Source organism: Amia ocellicauda, chromosome 3 (genome assembly GCF_036373705.1).
Source record: "Amia ocellicauda isolate fAmiCal2 chromosome 3, fAmiCal2.hap1, whole genome shotgun sequence".
In the NCBI taxonomy this organism is placed as follows: domain Eukaryota; kingdom Metazoa; phylum Chordata; class Actinopteri; order Amiiformes; family Amiidae; genus Amia; species Amia ocellicauda.
Window position 1 is genome coordinate 17761191 of NC_089852.1, and position 13529 is coordinate 17774719.

The following is a 13529-nucleotide window of genomic DNA, read 5'->3' on the forward strand; positions in this document are numbered from 1 at the left end:
ATGGGTGAGATAATGTACTTGGCAACATGCTTATTAAACATTTAAATATGGCTCACAGGATTTGTGTTTCATATATATGATGGCACATTAGTCCTTAATATAGACCAGCCTCCTTTAAAACCTTTAAAATGCTTGAAAGTATGGAGCAAATTAAAGTATTATCGCAATCAAAGAAAACACTAAAACCGACAGACACTTTTGCTCATCAAATAGAACCTAAAAGGGCATACCTGCTACCCTCAGCAAAAAAAAAAATTGAAAAACAAAGTGATGGAATTTCTCTCCATGTACAAATATCCTCTCTAATGAAATAATCGTGGAGGCTATAGCATTAAATATGCATCACTCCTTTTGATCCGTTTTCTTTTCTTTTTGTACAGATTTTCTTGCTTCTCTTAGTTAATTTGCACCCTTACTCCCTTGTCTTAAAAATCATAACAATTTTATGAAAAGAATATCCCGTTCTGGTAGGGGCTTTTAAGCTATACACTTAAAATGCAAATGAGAAGTTGTAAAGTCTCATAGGAAATACAGCACTGCATTTCCCCAGTGGGTTCAGTTTATTAAATTTACAATTGTAATGCTGATTGTGTATATTCATAAAATAGACATGATGGGCTTTTGAGCCTATTTCAATGTATGATTTTCTCCAAACCATTATATATTTATCAAAAACCAACTACCCCCCAAATAAATGCTGAAAAGGGACATACCTCCACCACCTTTTTTGTTTTGATTTTGTTTCCTTTACAGTTATTGCTTTTCAGCCCCACATGATCAATAGACACTCAAATGTTTAGGCAATGTAATGCTGTTTTCTTCAGGAACTAAAGAAACTGTTCTATAAAATCTTTACTCTGGCCAGAAGACAGTGTCAAGTAACAAGGATAGACTGCAAGTAGCAGATGCACAGAAGGGGGCCTGTCTGGTGTTTTTAGGCCTGTTAACTGTCAGAAATGAGTGTGGGCAGGCATGCCTATTGGAAATGTCAAGCATTTCTGGAACTGGCAAAGGCCTAATACAAATCTATACTGAAGCTCCAAATATGTATCAGATTATATGTGATGATTCCAAGTGGGTAATGCAAAAATAAACAATACGTGACAATATTCTCCCCAGACACCAGGCATGGACAAGCCATAGTTTGCTGGAATCTCTTACCATTATTGTACCAGTTGTGGCTGACAGACACATTGCTGAGCTGTTAATTTAGTACCATGAGCCTAATAAGCCCGTTAAGTATACCTGGTGTGGCATGGTGACAAGTTCAAAAACAAACACACAAAAGGAGTTAGTATGCTACAAATCTCTAGGAGAACAGCTGGCAGAGGATTACTGAGATTCCCTAGCTGTGACCGGGAAAGGAGATCGGAAAAAATTAAAAAATGCCTGCAAACATTCTACAAATGTTCATCTATTTTTCAATGTGTTAAAGAGAGAAACGTTAAGCATTAATTGTGTTGTGCTGTTGCACCTTAAGTTTTCTGCAATTAAATGCATTTGTTCTTCTCAGTATATGTATAATTAAACAGGAGAATGGCTCTCTGGTGCTTTAGGGGAAGAGCAGAGAAGAAAAAGAAACGTTTTCCGCAGGTCCTCTACAAGCTGCATTACACTCGGCATCTCTCAATAGTCTTCACAGAGCTGTTAACAAATTAGAAGTAATAAAGTCCGTTAATTACACAGGCTTTTAATTACTTTTTCTGGGGGACCTTTCGGAGGTCATTATTATGCACCAGGTTTATGATTAATGAGAGAAGTTACCTAATTATGTTAATTGGTGAATTTTAATGAAGATTGGTTGTTTGCTTTGAAAAGTTTTGCTTTTTTTTTTTTTTTTTTTTTTTACGAGACCAAGCTCTCTTTGAAGATTTAGAAGGCTTTCCCATTTGTTTTCTCTCACTGAGATTTGCTTTAAGTGTTTGTTAAAGACATACTTTATGAAATCACAGCCTAGAACTTGCTAAGGCCTGGACCATATGAAAACTAACCCTATTGCTAACTATTAGCAATTGTCTACTAAGTTTTGTTGTTTTTTTGCATCTAAACAGTACAATGCCAGCATCAAGTACTTATGGTTGGTGGCATTGATCACATGATTTAATGATTATACCAAGAGGTCGTCTTTACTACCGAATTATTCCATTCGTATGCTGCATACATTTTTTTTATGATTATACTATGCCTTTCCAGGGTTATATATAACACAATATACCAATAATATGCATTGTCTTCACTTTTAAATATTTTTATTCCCAAGCTTGTCCTTTACAAATCATGATGACAAATAATAATCTAAATGAAATACACAATTCTTTGAAAGGTTTTATCTAAACATTTTTTAGAACAGATGGTCTCTTTGACAGCACTGTTGGAATGCTGTTTCTCCAAGCCCTGGGATTCCAGTGATTGTTCCTACCTGGTGCACAGTCTTCCAAGAAAGATTGATTTCTACATTTATTTGACATCACACTAAAAGCACATATTTCTTTACAAACGAGGGGGCTCCAGGTTGCTCAAACCCTTTAAAAAACAACAACTTTCTTCTAGTTTAGGATTTAAATGTAATTGTGACTGTAGTTCACAAATCTTGAGAACTTTATTTGTATCTTCATTTAGGACTGAGTCTGTTGCTGAGAAAATGCTGACGAATTGGTTTACTTTCCTACTTTACAAATTCTTGAAGGTAAGTGTCTAAGTATAATATCATTTTTTGTCTCCCACGTCTTTGACAAGTTCAAACAATAGCATCTTTTAAAAAGATAATTGCCCATATCAGGTAAAGAAATAGTGTTAAACAACATTTCAACACCGCTAATTGTCTGAGATTGTGACTACTGTGGATATCCAATCAACACCTCTTTAGAACTCTTTAGAAACCATCCCTTCAGCTGGATAAACTATGCGTTATTTTGTTTAGGTCTGTTACCATGTTGTTGATCTAGTTATAAATGACTGTGAGGAAGATTCAGCTGCTTGTTTACTAATAGGCAAGGCAGTGACAAAGCAGTATTCCAACAGCAATTTTCCTCATTTATCAGACTTAAATGAGACATGGCGCAAACTCAAAAGCAATTCATAGGTTAAAGGAAATGTGAAGAAAAACCGACAAACATTAGGTGCCTGATGATCTGAATCTTTCCATTTCCCTTTTTGTGCGTGTGTGTGTGTTTCTGTTTTGAATCACACCATCCCTCAGTGGTAATGTAATGATGTACAAGATGCAATTTTTTTTTTCTTCCTTTACTCTTTATCAAATGGCTCAATAAATAAGATTTACGGCTTTAAGTACTCTTACTCATTTTACCCTCTAACATCTAGTGTCAGCAACTGTATTTGGACATGGGTATGCAACAGGAACATATAAGCGATTGTACGTTTGTTTTTTGGCATCTTTCCAGTACAATTTGATTTAATACAAAACATTACAAAGTGTACAACAATAACATTATTCAATTAAATGTTTTTTTTTGTTTTTTTGTTTTTTTTATAAAACCCTAATGTGCCAGAAGAAGCTGCAAGTGAAAAAGTACTTTGTGATTAGAATTACTAAAAGGTTTTCTACTAAATATGTAGGTTAATCTTCCTGCTTTATAGACTGAACAAAGTAAGTAGAATCAGGTAAGTGATTCTCACAATTTTAGGCTAATCTGTTTTTCTGTCAACCAAGTGCATTCACCGTGTTCTAGTAAGAGTGATAACTGTAAAAGACAGCTATTTCACTCAGGAAACACAAAGATGCCGTCAGATTATGTAGGGTCTCGAATGTGGCAAAGTAAATTAATAGCTTTTCCAGTGGATTTAAAATGTTAAGGTGGTTACAGATCGCGTGAAATCTTTGTTTTTCATTTTGCAATTACAAATTGTGACAGCTCAGCGGAGACTCATTCCGATGGACACATTTTCTCCGACATAAAGGAATACTTAAAGGACATAAATCTCGTTCTCAGAAGCCGTGTGTTCGATTTTGATCAGTACTCTTCAAAGGCATCCTGAAAAAGAGCCAGTGATAGTTACCGTTAAAAAAACAAAAAAACATTTATTGTATTTTTTTGGTAACTTTGCAGTGTTTCGGTTGCTTCTGTATATCTGTTTAGTGCTAATTAAGCCTTGTTAGCTAGCTTTTGTGCTGTTCTCTGCAAGTCTTTTTTCAAATGTTCTTAATCTCAGTCAAATTCTTTGCTTAAAAGGCTCTTTCAACGCATATGTGGTCTCTGCTGTGAATCCATCATTTGCACCAGCAGTAGAGATCTGTGGGTAGGAAAGGTTTTTTGATTTGTTTTTTTTAAGCTGAAAAGTGATGAAAATGTAGCATTTGAAAAGACAAGGAAAAATACATTACAGAATTAGTATTCTGTCCATGTTATGAACAGTTATAAGGCCTGTATGAAGAAGCAGGATTAGTTTTTCCTTCTCTTCTAGCAGACTGTCAGGTAGTTCTGTGAAGATTTTCATCCCTGTGGTCATTACTCCATTCACTCAGCAACGTGCTGGCTATTTTAACAACCTACTTCATCCGCGATGTGGCAAATGATCTTAATGAAGCCAAAATCTCAAATTAAAGATAATTTCAAAGACAAGCGTGTTATCAGAAGGTCTTGGGATGATGTATGCATGTTCCTGCTTGTTAGCAGCTGTCTCTTTAATTACTACAGATGCTAACGAAACAGTAACGACATATGGTGGCTGTGGGAGAGTCGGCAAATGGTGACTGAAGTTGAGTTTCTAGGTAGAAAAAAGTTAATTGTTGAAGACTTTGAGGTTTGTAAACTACAAGTCTAATATCAAGAAAACAGTGCCTTTCCTGTCTCTGCATAGAATTGCAGAAGTGGACGGATTTTTTTTCACAGCCTCTGTTACACAGTGAAATGTATATCACCAAAGTGCTTTTTAAGCTCTTTAAGTTTTATCATTAACCTCTTGGTAACTTTCAAATTGATTGCCCTCACTTTTGAAGCCCCTTTGTTTTAAACGGTTTACTTTATAAGTATTAGAGAGCTAAGTCAAGGAAGGATGTTTGTTAGTAGTTTACATTTGAGTGCAGCAATGTTGCTAATCCATAGCTTTTCCTGTGAAATTATCATAATATTTCTTAACAGAAGCCCTTAATAAGGGTGACTTGTTATAATATATCACATGTTTTTTACGTGCAATTACCCATTGATGCAGCTTGGTTTTTTTTTGTTTTTTTTCTGGAACAATTTAGGTAATGTATCTTGCACAAGGGTATAACAGCAGTGTCCCTTACCTGTCAAATGTCAAACAACATTTGTGTTGTTATTCATCTTCAGAGCATTTTTCTAAATCCACAACATTTTACTTGTCAAAAGGAGACGTATACTGCAGACAGTTTGATCTCTTACTGATCGTTTTTGTTATTACATTAACAAACTCTCTATGTGTAGTATTTTCGCAAAGCAGAACACCAATGTAGTTCACTTTTAAATAGTGGCTTCTTTCAAAACACTTACAAATATACCGTAAAACTTAAATTAAATGCCCCCAGTGTTTATTCCAAATAACTGCAAGAAGCCCCGGTGAGTGTAGGAGACCGGCGTTTGTATTAAACATTTATAAATAAAAAGACATTGCGGACTTATGCAGGGAATGAAGAGCCTGGAAACATTGTAGACATAGGCTAATAGGCCCAGCTTTTATTATTATTATTTTATTATTATTACTTAATAATTTGCTTTCCACAGATGCAAACAAATCACATTTAATGTATGCTGAACTATACACTGGATTGAAAACAAGATACCGGTAATTCTGTTAGCAGTCTAAGATTCGATATAACTATGGAAATACGCTTTAAACCAAACCATCAACATTATACTTAATTAATGCATTGTTTATGTCGCAATTGACAGTTAAATCACTGCAATTAACAGCAATACAAATATACAGCAATATATATATATATATATATATATATATATATATATGTACACTACCGTTCAGTTTAGTCACTTAGAAATGTCCTTGTTTTCGAAATAAAGTTTTTTGTCTATTAAAATAACATCAAATTGATCACAAATACAGTGTAGACATTGTTAATGTTGTAAATGACTATTGTAGCTGGAAACAGCTGATTTGTAATGGAATATCTACATAGGCGTACAGAGGCCCATTATCAGCAACCATCAGTCCTGTGTTTCAATGGCACGTTGTGTTTCCCAATCCAAGTTTATCATTTTAAAAGGCTAATTGATCATTAGAAAACCCTTTTGCAATTATGTTAGCACAGCTGAAAACTGTTGGGCCGATTAAAGAAGCAATAAAACTGGCCTTCTTTAGACTAGTTGAGTATCTGGAACATCAGCAATTGTGGGTTCGATTACAGGCTCAAAATGGCCAGAAACAAAGAACTTTCTTCTGAAACTAGTCAGTCTATTCTTGTTCTGAGAAATGAAGGCTATTCCAATGCGAGAAATTGCCAAGAAACTGAAGATCTCGTACAGCGCTGTGTACTACTTCCTTCACAGAACAGCACAAACTGGCTCTAACCAGAATAGAAAGAGGAGTGGGAGGCCCCGGTGCACAACTGAGCAAGAGGACAAATACATTATAGTATCTATTTTGAGAAACAGACACCTCACAGTTCCTCAACTGGCAGCTTCATTAAATAGTACCGCAAAACACCAGTCTCAACATCAAGTGAAGAGGCGGCTCTGGGATGCTGGCCTTCTAGGCAGAGTTGCAAAGAAAAAGCCACATCTCAGACTGGCCAATAAAAAGAAAAATTACGATGGGCAAAAGAACACAGACACTGGACAGAGGAAGATTGGAAAAAGTGTTATGGACAGAAGAATCTAAGTTTGAGGTATTCGGATCACAAAGAAGAACATTCCTGAGATGCAGACCAAATGAGAAGATGCTGGAGGAGTGCTTGATGCCATCTGTCAAGCATGGTGGAGGCAATGTGATGGTCTTGGGGTGCTTTGGTGGTGGTAAACTAGGAGCTTTGTACAGGGTAAAAGGGATCTTGAAGAAAGAAGGCTATCACTCCACTCCAACACCATGCCATACCCTGTGGATGGCCCTTGATTGGAGCCAGTTTCCTCCTACATCAGTACAATGATCCAAAGCACAGCTCCAAACTATGCAAGAACTATTTAGGGAAGAAGCAGTCAGCTGGTACTCTGTCTATAATGGAGTGGCCAGCACAGTCACCAGATCTCAACCCTATTGAGCTGTTGTGCGAACAGCTTGACAGTATGGTATGTAAGAAGTGCCCATCAAGCCGATACAACTTGTGGGAGGTGCTTCAGGAAGCATGGGGTGAAATCTCTTCAGATTACCTCAACAAATTGACAGCTAGAATGCCAAAGGTCTGCAAGGCTATAATTTCTGCAAATGGAGGATTCTTTGACAAAAGCAAAGATTGAAGGACACAATTATTTCAATTAAAAATCATTATTTCTAACCTTGTCAATGTTGGAAAAAATTGAGACCACTGCATTTTTTCCTTAAATCAGCATCTCTACATGTATGGCAGCCATTCCATTCCATTAATATTTTTATTTGGAATTTGGGAGAAATGTTGTCAGTAGTTTATAGAATAAAACAAAAATGTTTTATCCAAACACATACCAATAAATAGTAAAACCAGAGAAACTGATAATTTTGCAGTGGACTTGTAATTTTTTCAAGAGCTGTGTGTGTGTGCATATACACTCACCTAAAGGATTATTAGGAACACCTGTTCAATTTCTCATTAATGCAATTATCTAACCAACCAATCACATGGCAGTTGATTCAATGCATTTAGGGGTGTGGTCCTGGTCAAGACAATCTCCTGAACTCCAAACTGAATGTCTGAATGGGAAAGAAAGGTGATTTAAGCAATTTTGAGCGTGGCATGGTTGTTGGTGCCAGACGGGCCGGTCTGAGTATTTCACAATCTGCTCAGTTACTGGGATTTTCACGCACAACCATTTCTAGGGTTTACAAAGAATGGTGTGAAAAGGGAAAAACATCCAGTATGTGGCAGTCCTGTGGGCGAAAATGCCTTGTTGATGCTAGAGGTCAGAGGAGAATGGTCCGACTGATTCAAGCTGATAGAAGAGCAACTTTGACTGAAATAACCACTCGTTACAACCGAGGTATGCAGCAAAGCATTTGTGAAGCCACAACACGTACAACCTTGAGGCGGATGGGCTACAACAGCAGAAGACCCCACCGGGTACCACTCATCTCCACTACAAATAGGAAAAAGAGGCTACAATTTGCACAAGCTCACCAAAATTGGACAGTTGAAGACTGGAAAAATGATGCCTGGTCTGATGAGTCTCGAATTCTGCTGAGACATTCAGATGGTAGAGTCAGAATTTGGCGTAAACAGAATGAGAACATGGATCCATCATGCCTTGTTACCACTGTGCAGGCTGGTGGTGGTGGTGTAATGGTGTGGGGGGTGTTTTCTTGGCACACTTTAGGCCCCTTAGTGCCAATTGGGCATCGTTTAAATGCCACGGCCTACCTGAGCATTGTTTCTGACCATGTCCATCCCTTTATGACCACCATGTACCCATCCTCTGATGGCTACTTCCAGCAGGATAATGCACCATGTCACAAAGGTCGAATAATTTCAAATTGGTTTCTTGAACATGACAATGAGTTCACTGTACTAAACTGGCCCCCACAGTCACCAGATCTCAACCCAATAGAGCATCTTTGGGATGTGGTGGAACGGGAGCTTCGTGCCCTGGATGTGCATCCCACAAATCTCCATCAACTGCAAGATGCTATCCTATCAATATGGGCCAACATTTCTAAAGAATGCTTTCAGCACCTTGTTGAATCAATGCCACGTAGAATTAAGGCAGTTCTGAAGGCGAAAGGGGGTCAAACACAATATTAGTATGGTGTTCCTAATAATCCTTAAGGTGAGTGTATATATATATATATATATATATATATATATATATATACATGTATATAGTTAAAGTGAGAAATAATAAAAACATGTGATGGTGTTTTTTGTTTTTGTTTTTTTTAATTAATATAGGGTATATATATATTTACTGAAAACAAGAAAGATGCAAAAAACTAAAATAAAAGTTTATGTAAATACGTTGTGGAAGGTTCTTTCAAATATATTAATGTATCATTAGAAACTGTATCGATTTCCTTTATTTATCAAACAGTCAAGTCTGTTTTATAACAGCAGTAAATCATGAGAGGGCAATCCGGCGTTTATTAGAGACCAGCTTTTGTTTACATGATTATGCATATCAACCCGGCGAGTATTGGAAGTTTTACAGTAGTTAGAACTGCAGAGCCAACATCAAACTGAATAACAAAAATCTATATTTTCATATCAGGGATATTAATAAAGACAAACTTATGGAAAGTTATGGACAGCCTGGAATGCTCTTAAACAGCTGTTTTTGACAGCTGTGTCAGTAATGCTTTTCCTGAAGTGGTCCACAAGGCTTACAAATTATATCTGTTTCACTTGCTTAAAATTGGCAAAAGACTATAGCAGAACATTTTTCTTTCCCTTTTCACCCTGTGTGGCACCAGAGTTCACAGGATAATTTACCTGGAGTCATTACCTAGGGCTTATATATCATTAGTCATTGATGAAAGGATGAAATCATGAATACTGTTATAATTATGGTCTGTTCCAATACCCCAGAGAGGGAAAGACCTTACCAAACCATTTTAAAGGGTTTGGCTCAACTGGTGACAATTCACATGGCCCTAATTCCAGACATTTTTATTTGTCTTTTTTTCAGGAGTGTGCTGGAGAACCCTTGTTCATGCTGTACTGTGCCATTAAACAACAGATGGAGAAAGGACCTATAGACGCTATCACAGGAGAAGCTCGGTATTCGTTGAGTGAAGACAAGCTTATCCGCCAACAAATCGACTACAAAACTCTGGTTAGTATATAATAAATGGAGGACTTCTGAATGCAGGAGACAAGTTTTATGAATAGGGAAAAAACAAAACCTGATGTATATAGTTGCTTCTTAATTTCTTGGGGTTGTTCAAAGAATAGTAAGTATCAGTTTGTTGTAAAATCATCTGACTTGTTCTTGCAGAATATTTTACAGCCTGTTCTACAATTCTTAATAGACTATATGCCAGTATTTGAATTAGAAAAATAAAATAAAGAAAAATATAAAAGTTTTGTGGCATAGGCATTATTCAGTATTTTGTTCAGTTTGCATTGACGTTTCCCATACATAATGAGTCGATTCAAACTACAATCCGGAATGTTTCGTCTTTCCATCTTTTCTCTTATTTCCTTGTCTCTGGCAAGCAAAGAAAGCCCCAGGTGTTTTATTGCTTGTTTTTTTTTGTTTTTTCTTTCTTCCCCCATCTTGTACACAACAAAGCTTTACTGGAAACCATTCCATTATCATCACCACCTGGAGCTAGACTGCTTAGAAACCACATCTAGCTATTACTTGTAGTTTTTTACATTCAATAATTAGCTTGTGTTTCCTTCAGGGAGTCAGTTTTTGTAATTTCCACTCATTAATGTAGAAGACATTGTGCCTACTTCCAGGTTCATTACCAACAACAGGGCACTTTGCATGTGTAAATACAAATCTTACACAAGATGTGCTGGTCCCAGAAACAACTGTGATGGAAATTGCAAGGTGAACCCATTTTCAGATCTGTGCCTTTCTTATATAATTTCCACTCAGACTCTGCACTGTGTGAATCCAGAGAATGAGAACTCGCCCGAGGTCACAGTGAAAGGACTGAACTGTGACACGGTCACCCAGGTGAAGGAAAAACTGTTGGACGCTGTTTACAAAGGGATGCCCTATTCCCAGAGGCCGAAAGCAGGAGACATGGACCTTGGTAAGACAGCACTTTCTTTTATTCAAATAAGGGCTATCTCATGGCCAACTGTGACCCAGATCCCCTCATACTGTGGTACGTCATGCACTGCCAAGGCTGGGTGGGTTTGAAGTCCTCTAGGCTTTTTTTGACATGACGCACAAAAGTGACTCCTGTGGTTTGCTTGGCACCTGTGGGCTCTGCAGGGTTCTCGCTAAGAGCTGCATCACTCCTGCCTGCAATGTTATAGCTCTTTGGTTTGTGCTGTGGGCACACAGGGGGAAGGAAACTGAGGCTTAAAGGCATACATTTTGATGGGTGTCTGTCTACATTTGGATATATGATATGTTTTTGAATAAAAAAAAAAAATGGCAACATACTGTTTTGCTCGCTCACAGTGTTGTAGGAGTCTGGAACATGTGATTACTTCACTAGGATTCTTCAAACAGCACCTCGGTGAGGTTCTTGGATCAATAAGCTACTAGCGACCAACCAAGACAGATTAGTGAAAAGAAGCTTTCTTTTTATGTACTTTTGAATCCATAGTCCTAATAACAGTCACTCTTGCCCTTAAGCTGCATTTTGACCTCTGTTATTTTAATCTTTGTGAATGTAAAGCATTTCATCTTCAGAAATGTTAAGATCTACTAACAAAGCCCACTTCTGTGTGTCCGTAGCTAGTTATACAAAGCAAAATCCTTATTATTGTCTATTAAAAGTTGTTGGCATCAAATCTCTGAGATATGAAGCGAAGCCAATATAAATGCCATTCTTAATCCTGCTAAATAAATGCTCACGATTATGAATTTGGTAGAACGTCCTTCACTCAGGCCCCTATGGAATGGGTTATAACTGTATACTTTTATCAGTTTTTTTTCTTAATGGTTATATATCCTCTTGTACATGTTACTCAGATTCTCCATTAGTGTTTCTGCTTACATTACTACTGTCTATATATTATGATTAATTTTATTCAAACACAGATATTGTCTGGCACAGACTGTTCAAAACTAATTCTGAAGATAAGATGATGCTTAGGAAATTAAGATTAATCAATGTCCTGAATTAAGCCCATTGGTGAAGCACTGTGCACACTGACAGCCCATCTATACTGTCCAGTTCAATTACAATAAAAATAACTTCACATTATATGCTACTTTGATCACAAGTCCTTTAGCTCCTCTCCCATCACACTTTGAGTGTTTCAAATGTTTTTGTATTTATTTATCAACAAGCTTAAACTGTGTCACTTGCAGAACCCACAAGCAAAATATCCACAGATAAAAGTAAACATCGGTTCAGTAAACATCACAGGTCCAAAGTAACTTAAACGGAAGGTATCCAATTAAAGCAGGCTGAGAGAGAGTTTTTCAGAACTTAATGTACTTGATTGTTAAACTCTTTGAGTTCAGGGAACAAAATAGTCCACTTGCTGTTTTGTTTTGGAACAAGCTCTTGTGTAGCTAAAGCCTGACCTCTCTTGTAAATTTCTTCTCTCCCTTGAGCAGAGTGGCGGCAGGGTAGGATGGCACGAATCATCCTGCAAGACGAGGATGTCACCACCAAGATTGACAATGACTGGAAACGGCTCAACACTCTGGCACACTACCAGGCAAGCTGAGCTCATTTCAAATTATGGCACTGCTATACCTAACTATTCGTAACAATAGTGCTTTCAATCCATAAATTAGTAGTTTACAACACCGCTGACATTATCACAGCTTGGTTCCTCTGGATTGAAGTCTTGCGCTGGATTGCCCGTGACCGACACCTTGCCGAGTAGTCTCACCATGCTTACTAAGTCTTAGAGTAAATAAAGCCCTGGGGAAGGTAGGCAGGAGGGAATGCATAGTATTAGTTTTGTATGTTTATCTATTTTATTTTAATCAGTAGGTATCTTTGGTAGATGAGAGGGTGCTTATGATTTCAGGTTTTTTTTTTTTTTTTGCTCATTGGTTACTGATATCCTCTTCACAAATTATTCCTTTTCCTCCCAGGTGACTGATGGGTCAGTAATCGCACTGGTACCAAAACAGAATTCAGCCTACAACATCTCCAACTCCTCCACTTTCACCAAATCGCTCAGTAGATACGGTAAATCCAAGTAATTTAAATATTTCTTGTTTCATAGCTTTTTCACACCAGAGTCTTCGTAGTACCTAATTGGAGACATTTAAAAATCAATATTAAAGTCAAAGTTTCCCTGCAAGTACTAGAGATTTGTATATTTCTCTCCATTGTCATTTGCAAGGCTTCTAAGTAATATTGCATGTACTTTTAATACATATATTTCTCTTGAGTACAGTAAAGAATGTTAAGCATGATTATATATAGTGATTATATGAAATTTTGTTTATGAAGCTCTTAGCACAAATCCTTTGGCCTAAAAAAAAAAAAAAAAAAGCTCCTTTTGAAATGGTCCTTAATCTCCACTTGACACAAGTCAGGATCATCCAAGGAGCTCAGATAATGTTCAAACTTGTTCTGTCCAGGATTGATTTCTTTATAATCTTGCTGAGTACTTCTTTGTGGAAAGAAAATACGTTGCTAAACCTGAGCCTGACACTTGTATCCTTCCCACCATTTTAAAGCCATTCCGATCATGTCTTTGGATGACAGGCATTAAATCCGCCACCTAATTTTGCTACAGAATAAAAATGACTGTCTGACAGAGAGGAGCATGTCGTTTTTATAACTGGCAAAGCATTGTTGCTCGCTTGCAAATC

The 13529-nt window shown here is 37.1% G+C and overlaps 1 protein-coding gene across 1 annotated transcript in view; it reads left to right on the forward strand.

Moving 5' to 3' along the window:
- plxna1a (plexin A1a) overlaps positions 1-13529 on the forward strand; it is a 311729-nt gene that overhangs the window by 281345 nt on the left and 16855 nt on the right. The window contains exons 23-27 of the mRNA XM_066698365.1: positions 2620-2686; positions 9744-9890; positions 10665-10824; positions 12312-12415; positions 12801-12897. Of these exons, the coding sequence (XP_066554462.1) occupies positions 2620-2686; positions 9744-9890; positions 10665-10824; positions 12312-12415; positions 12801-12897 (575 nt within the window). The remainder of the gene's footprint in view (positions 1-2619; positions 2687-9743; positions 9891-10664; positions 10825-12311; positions 12416-12800; positions 12898-13529) is intronic.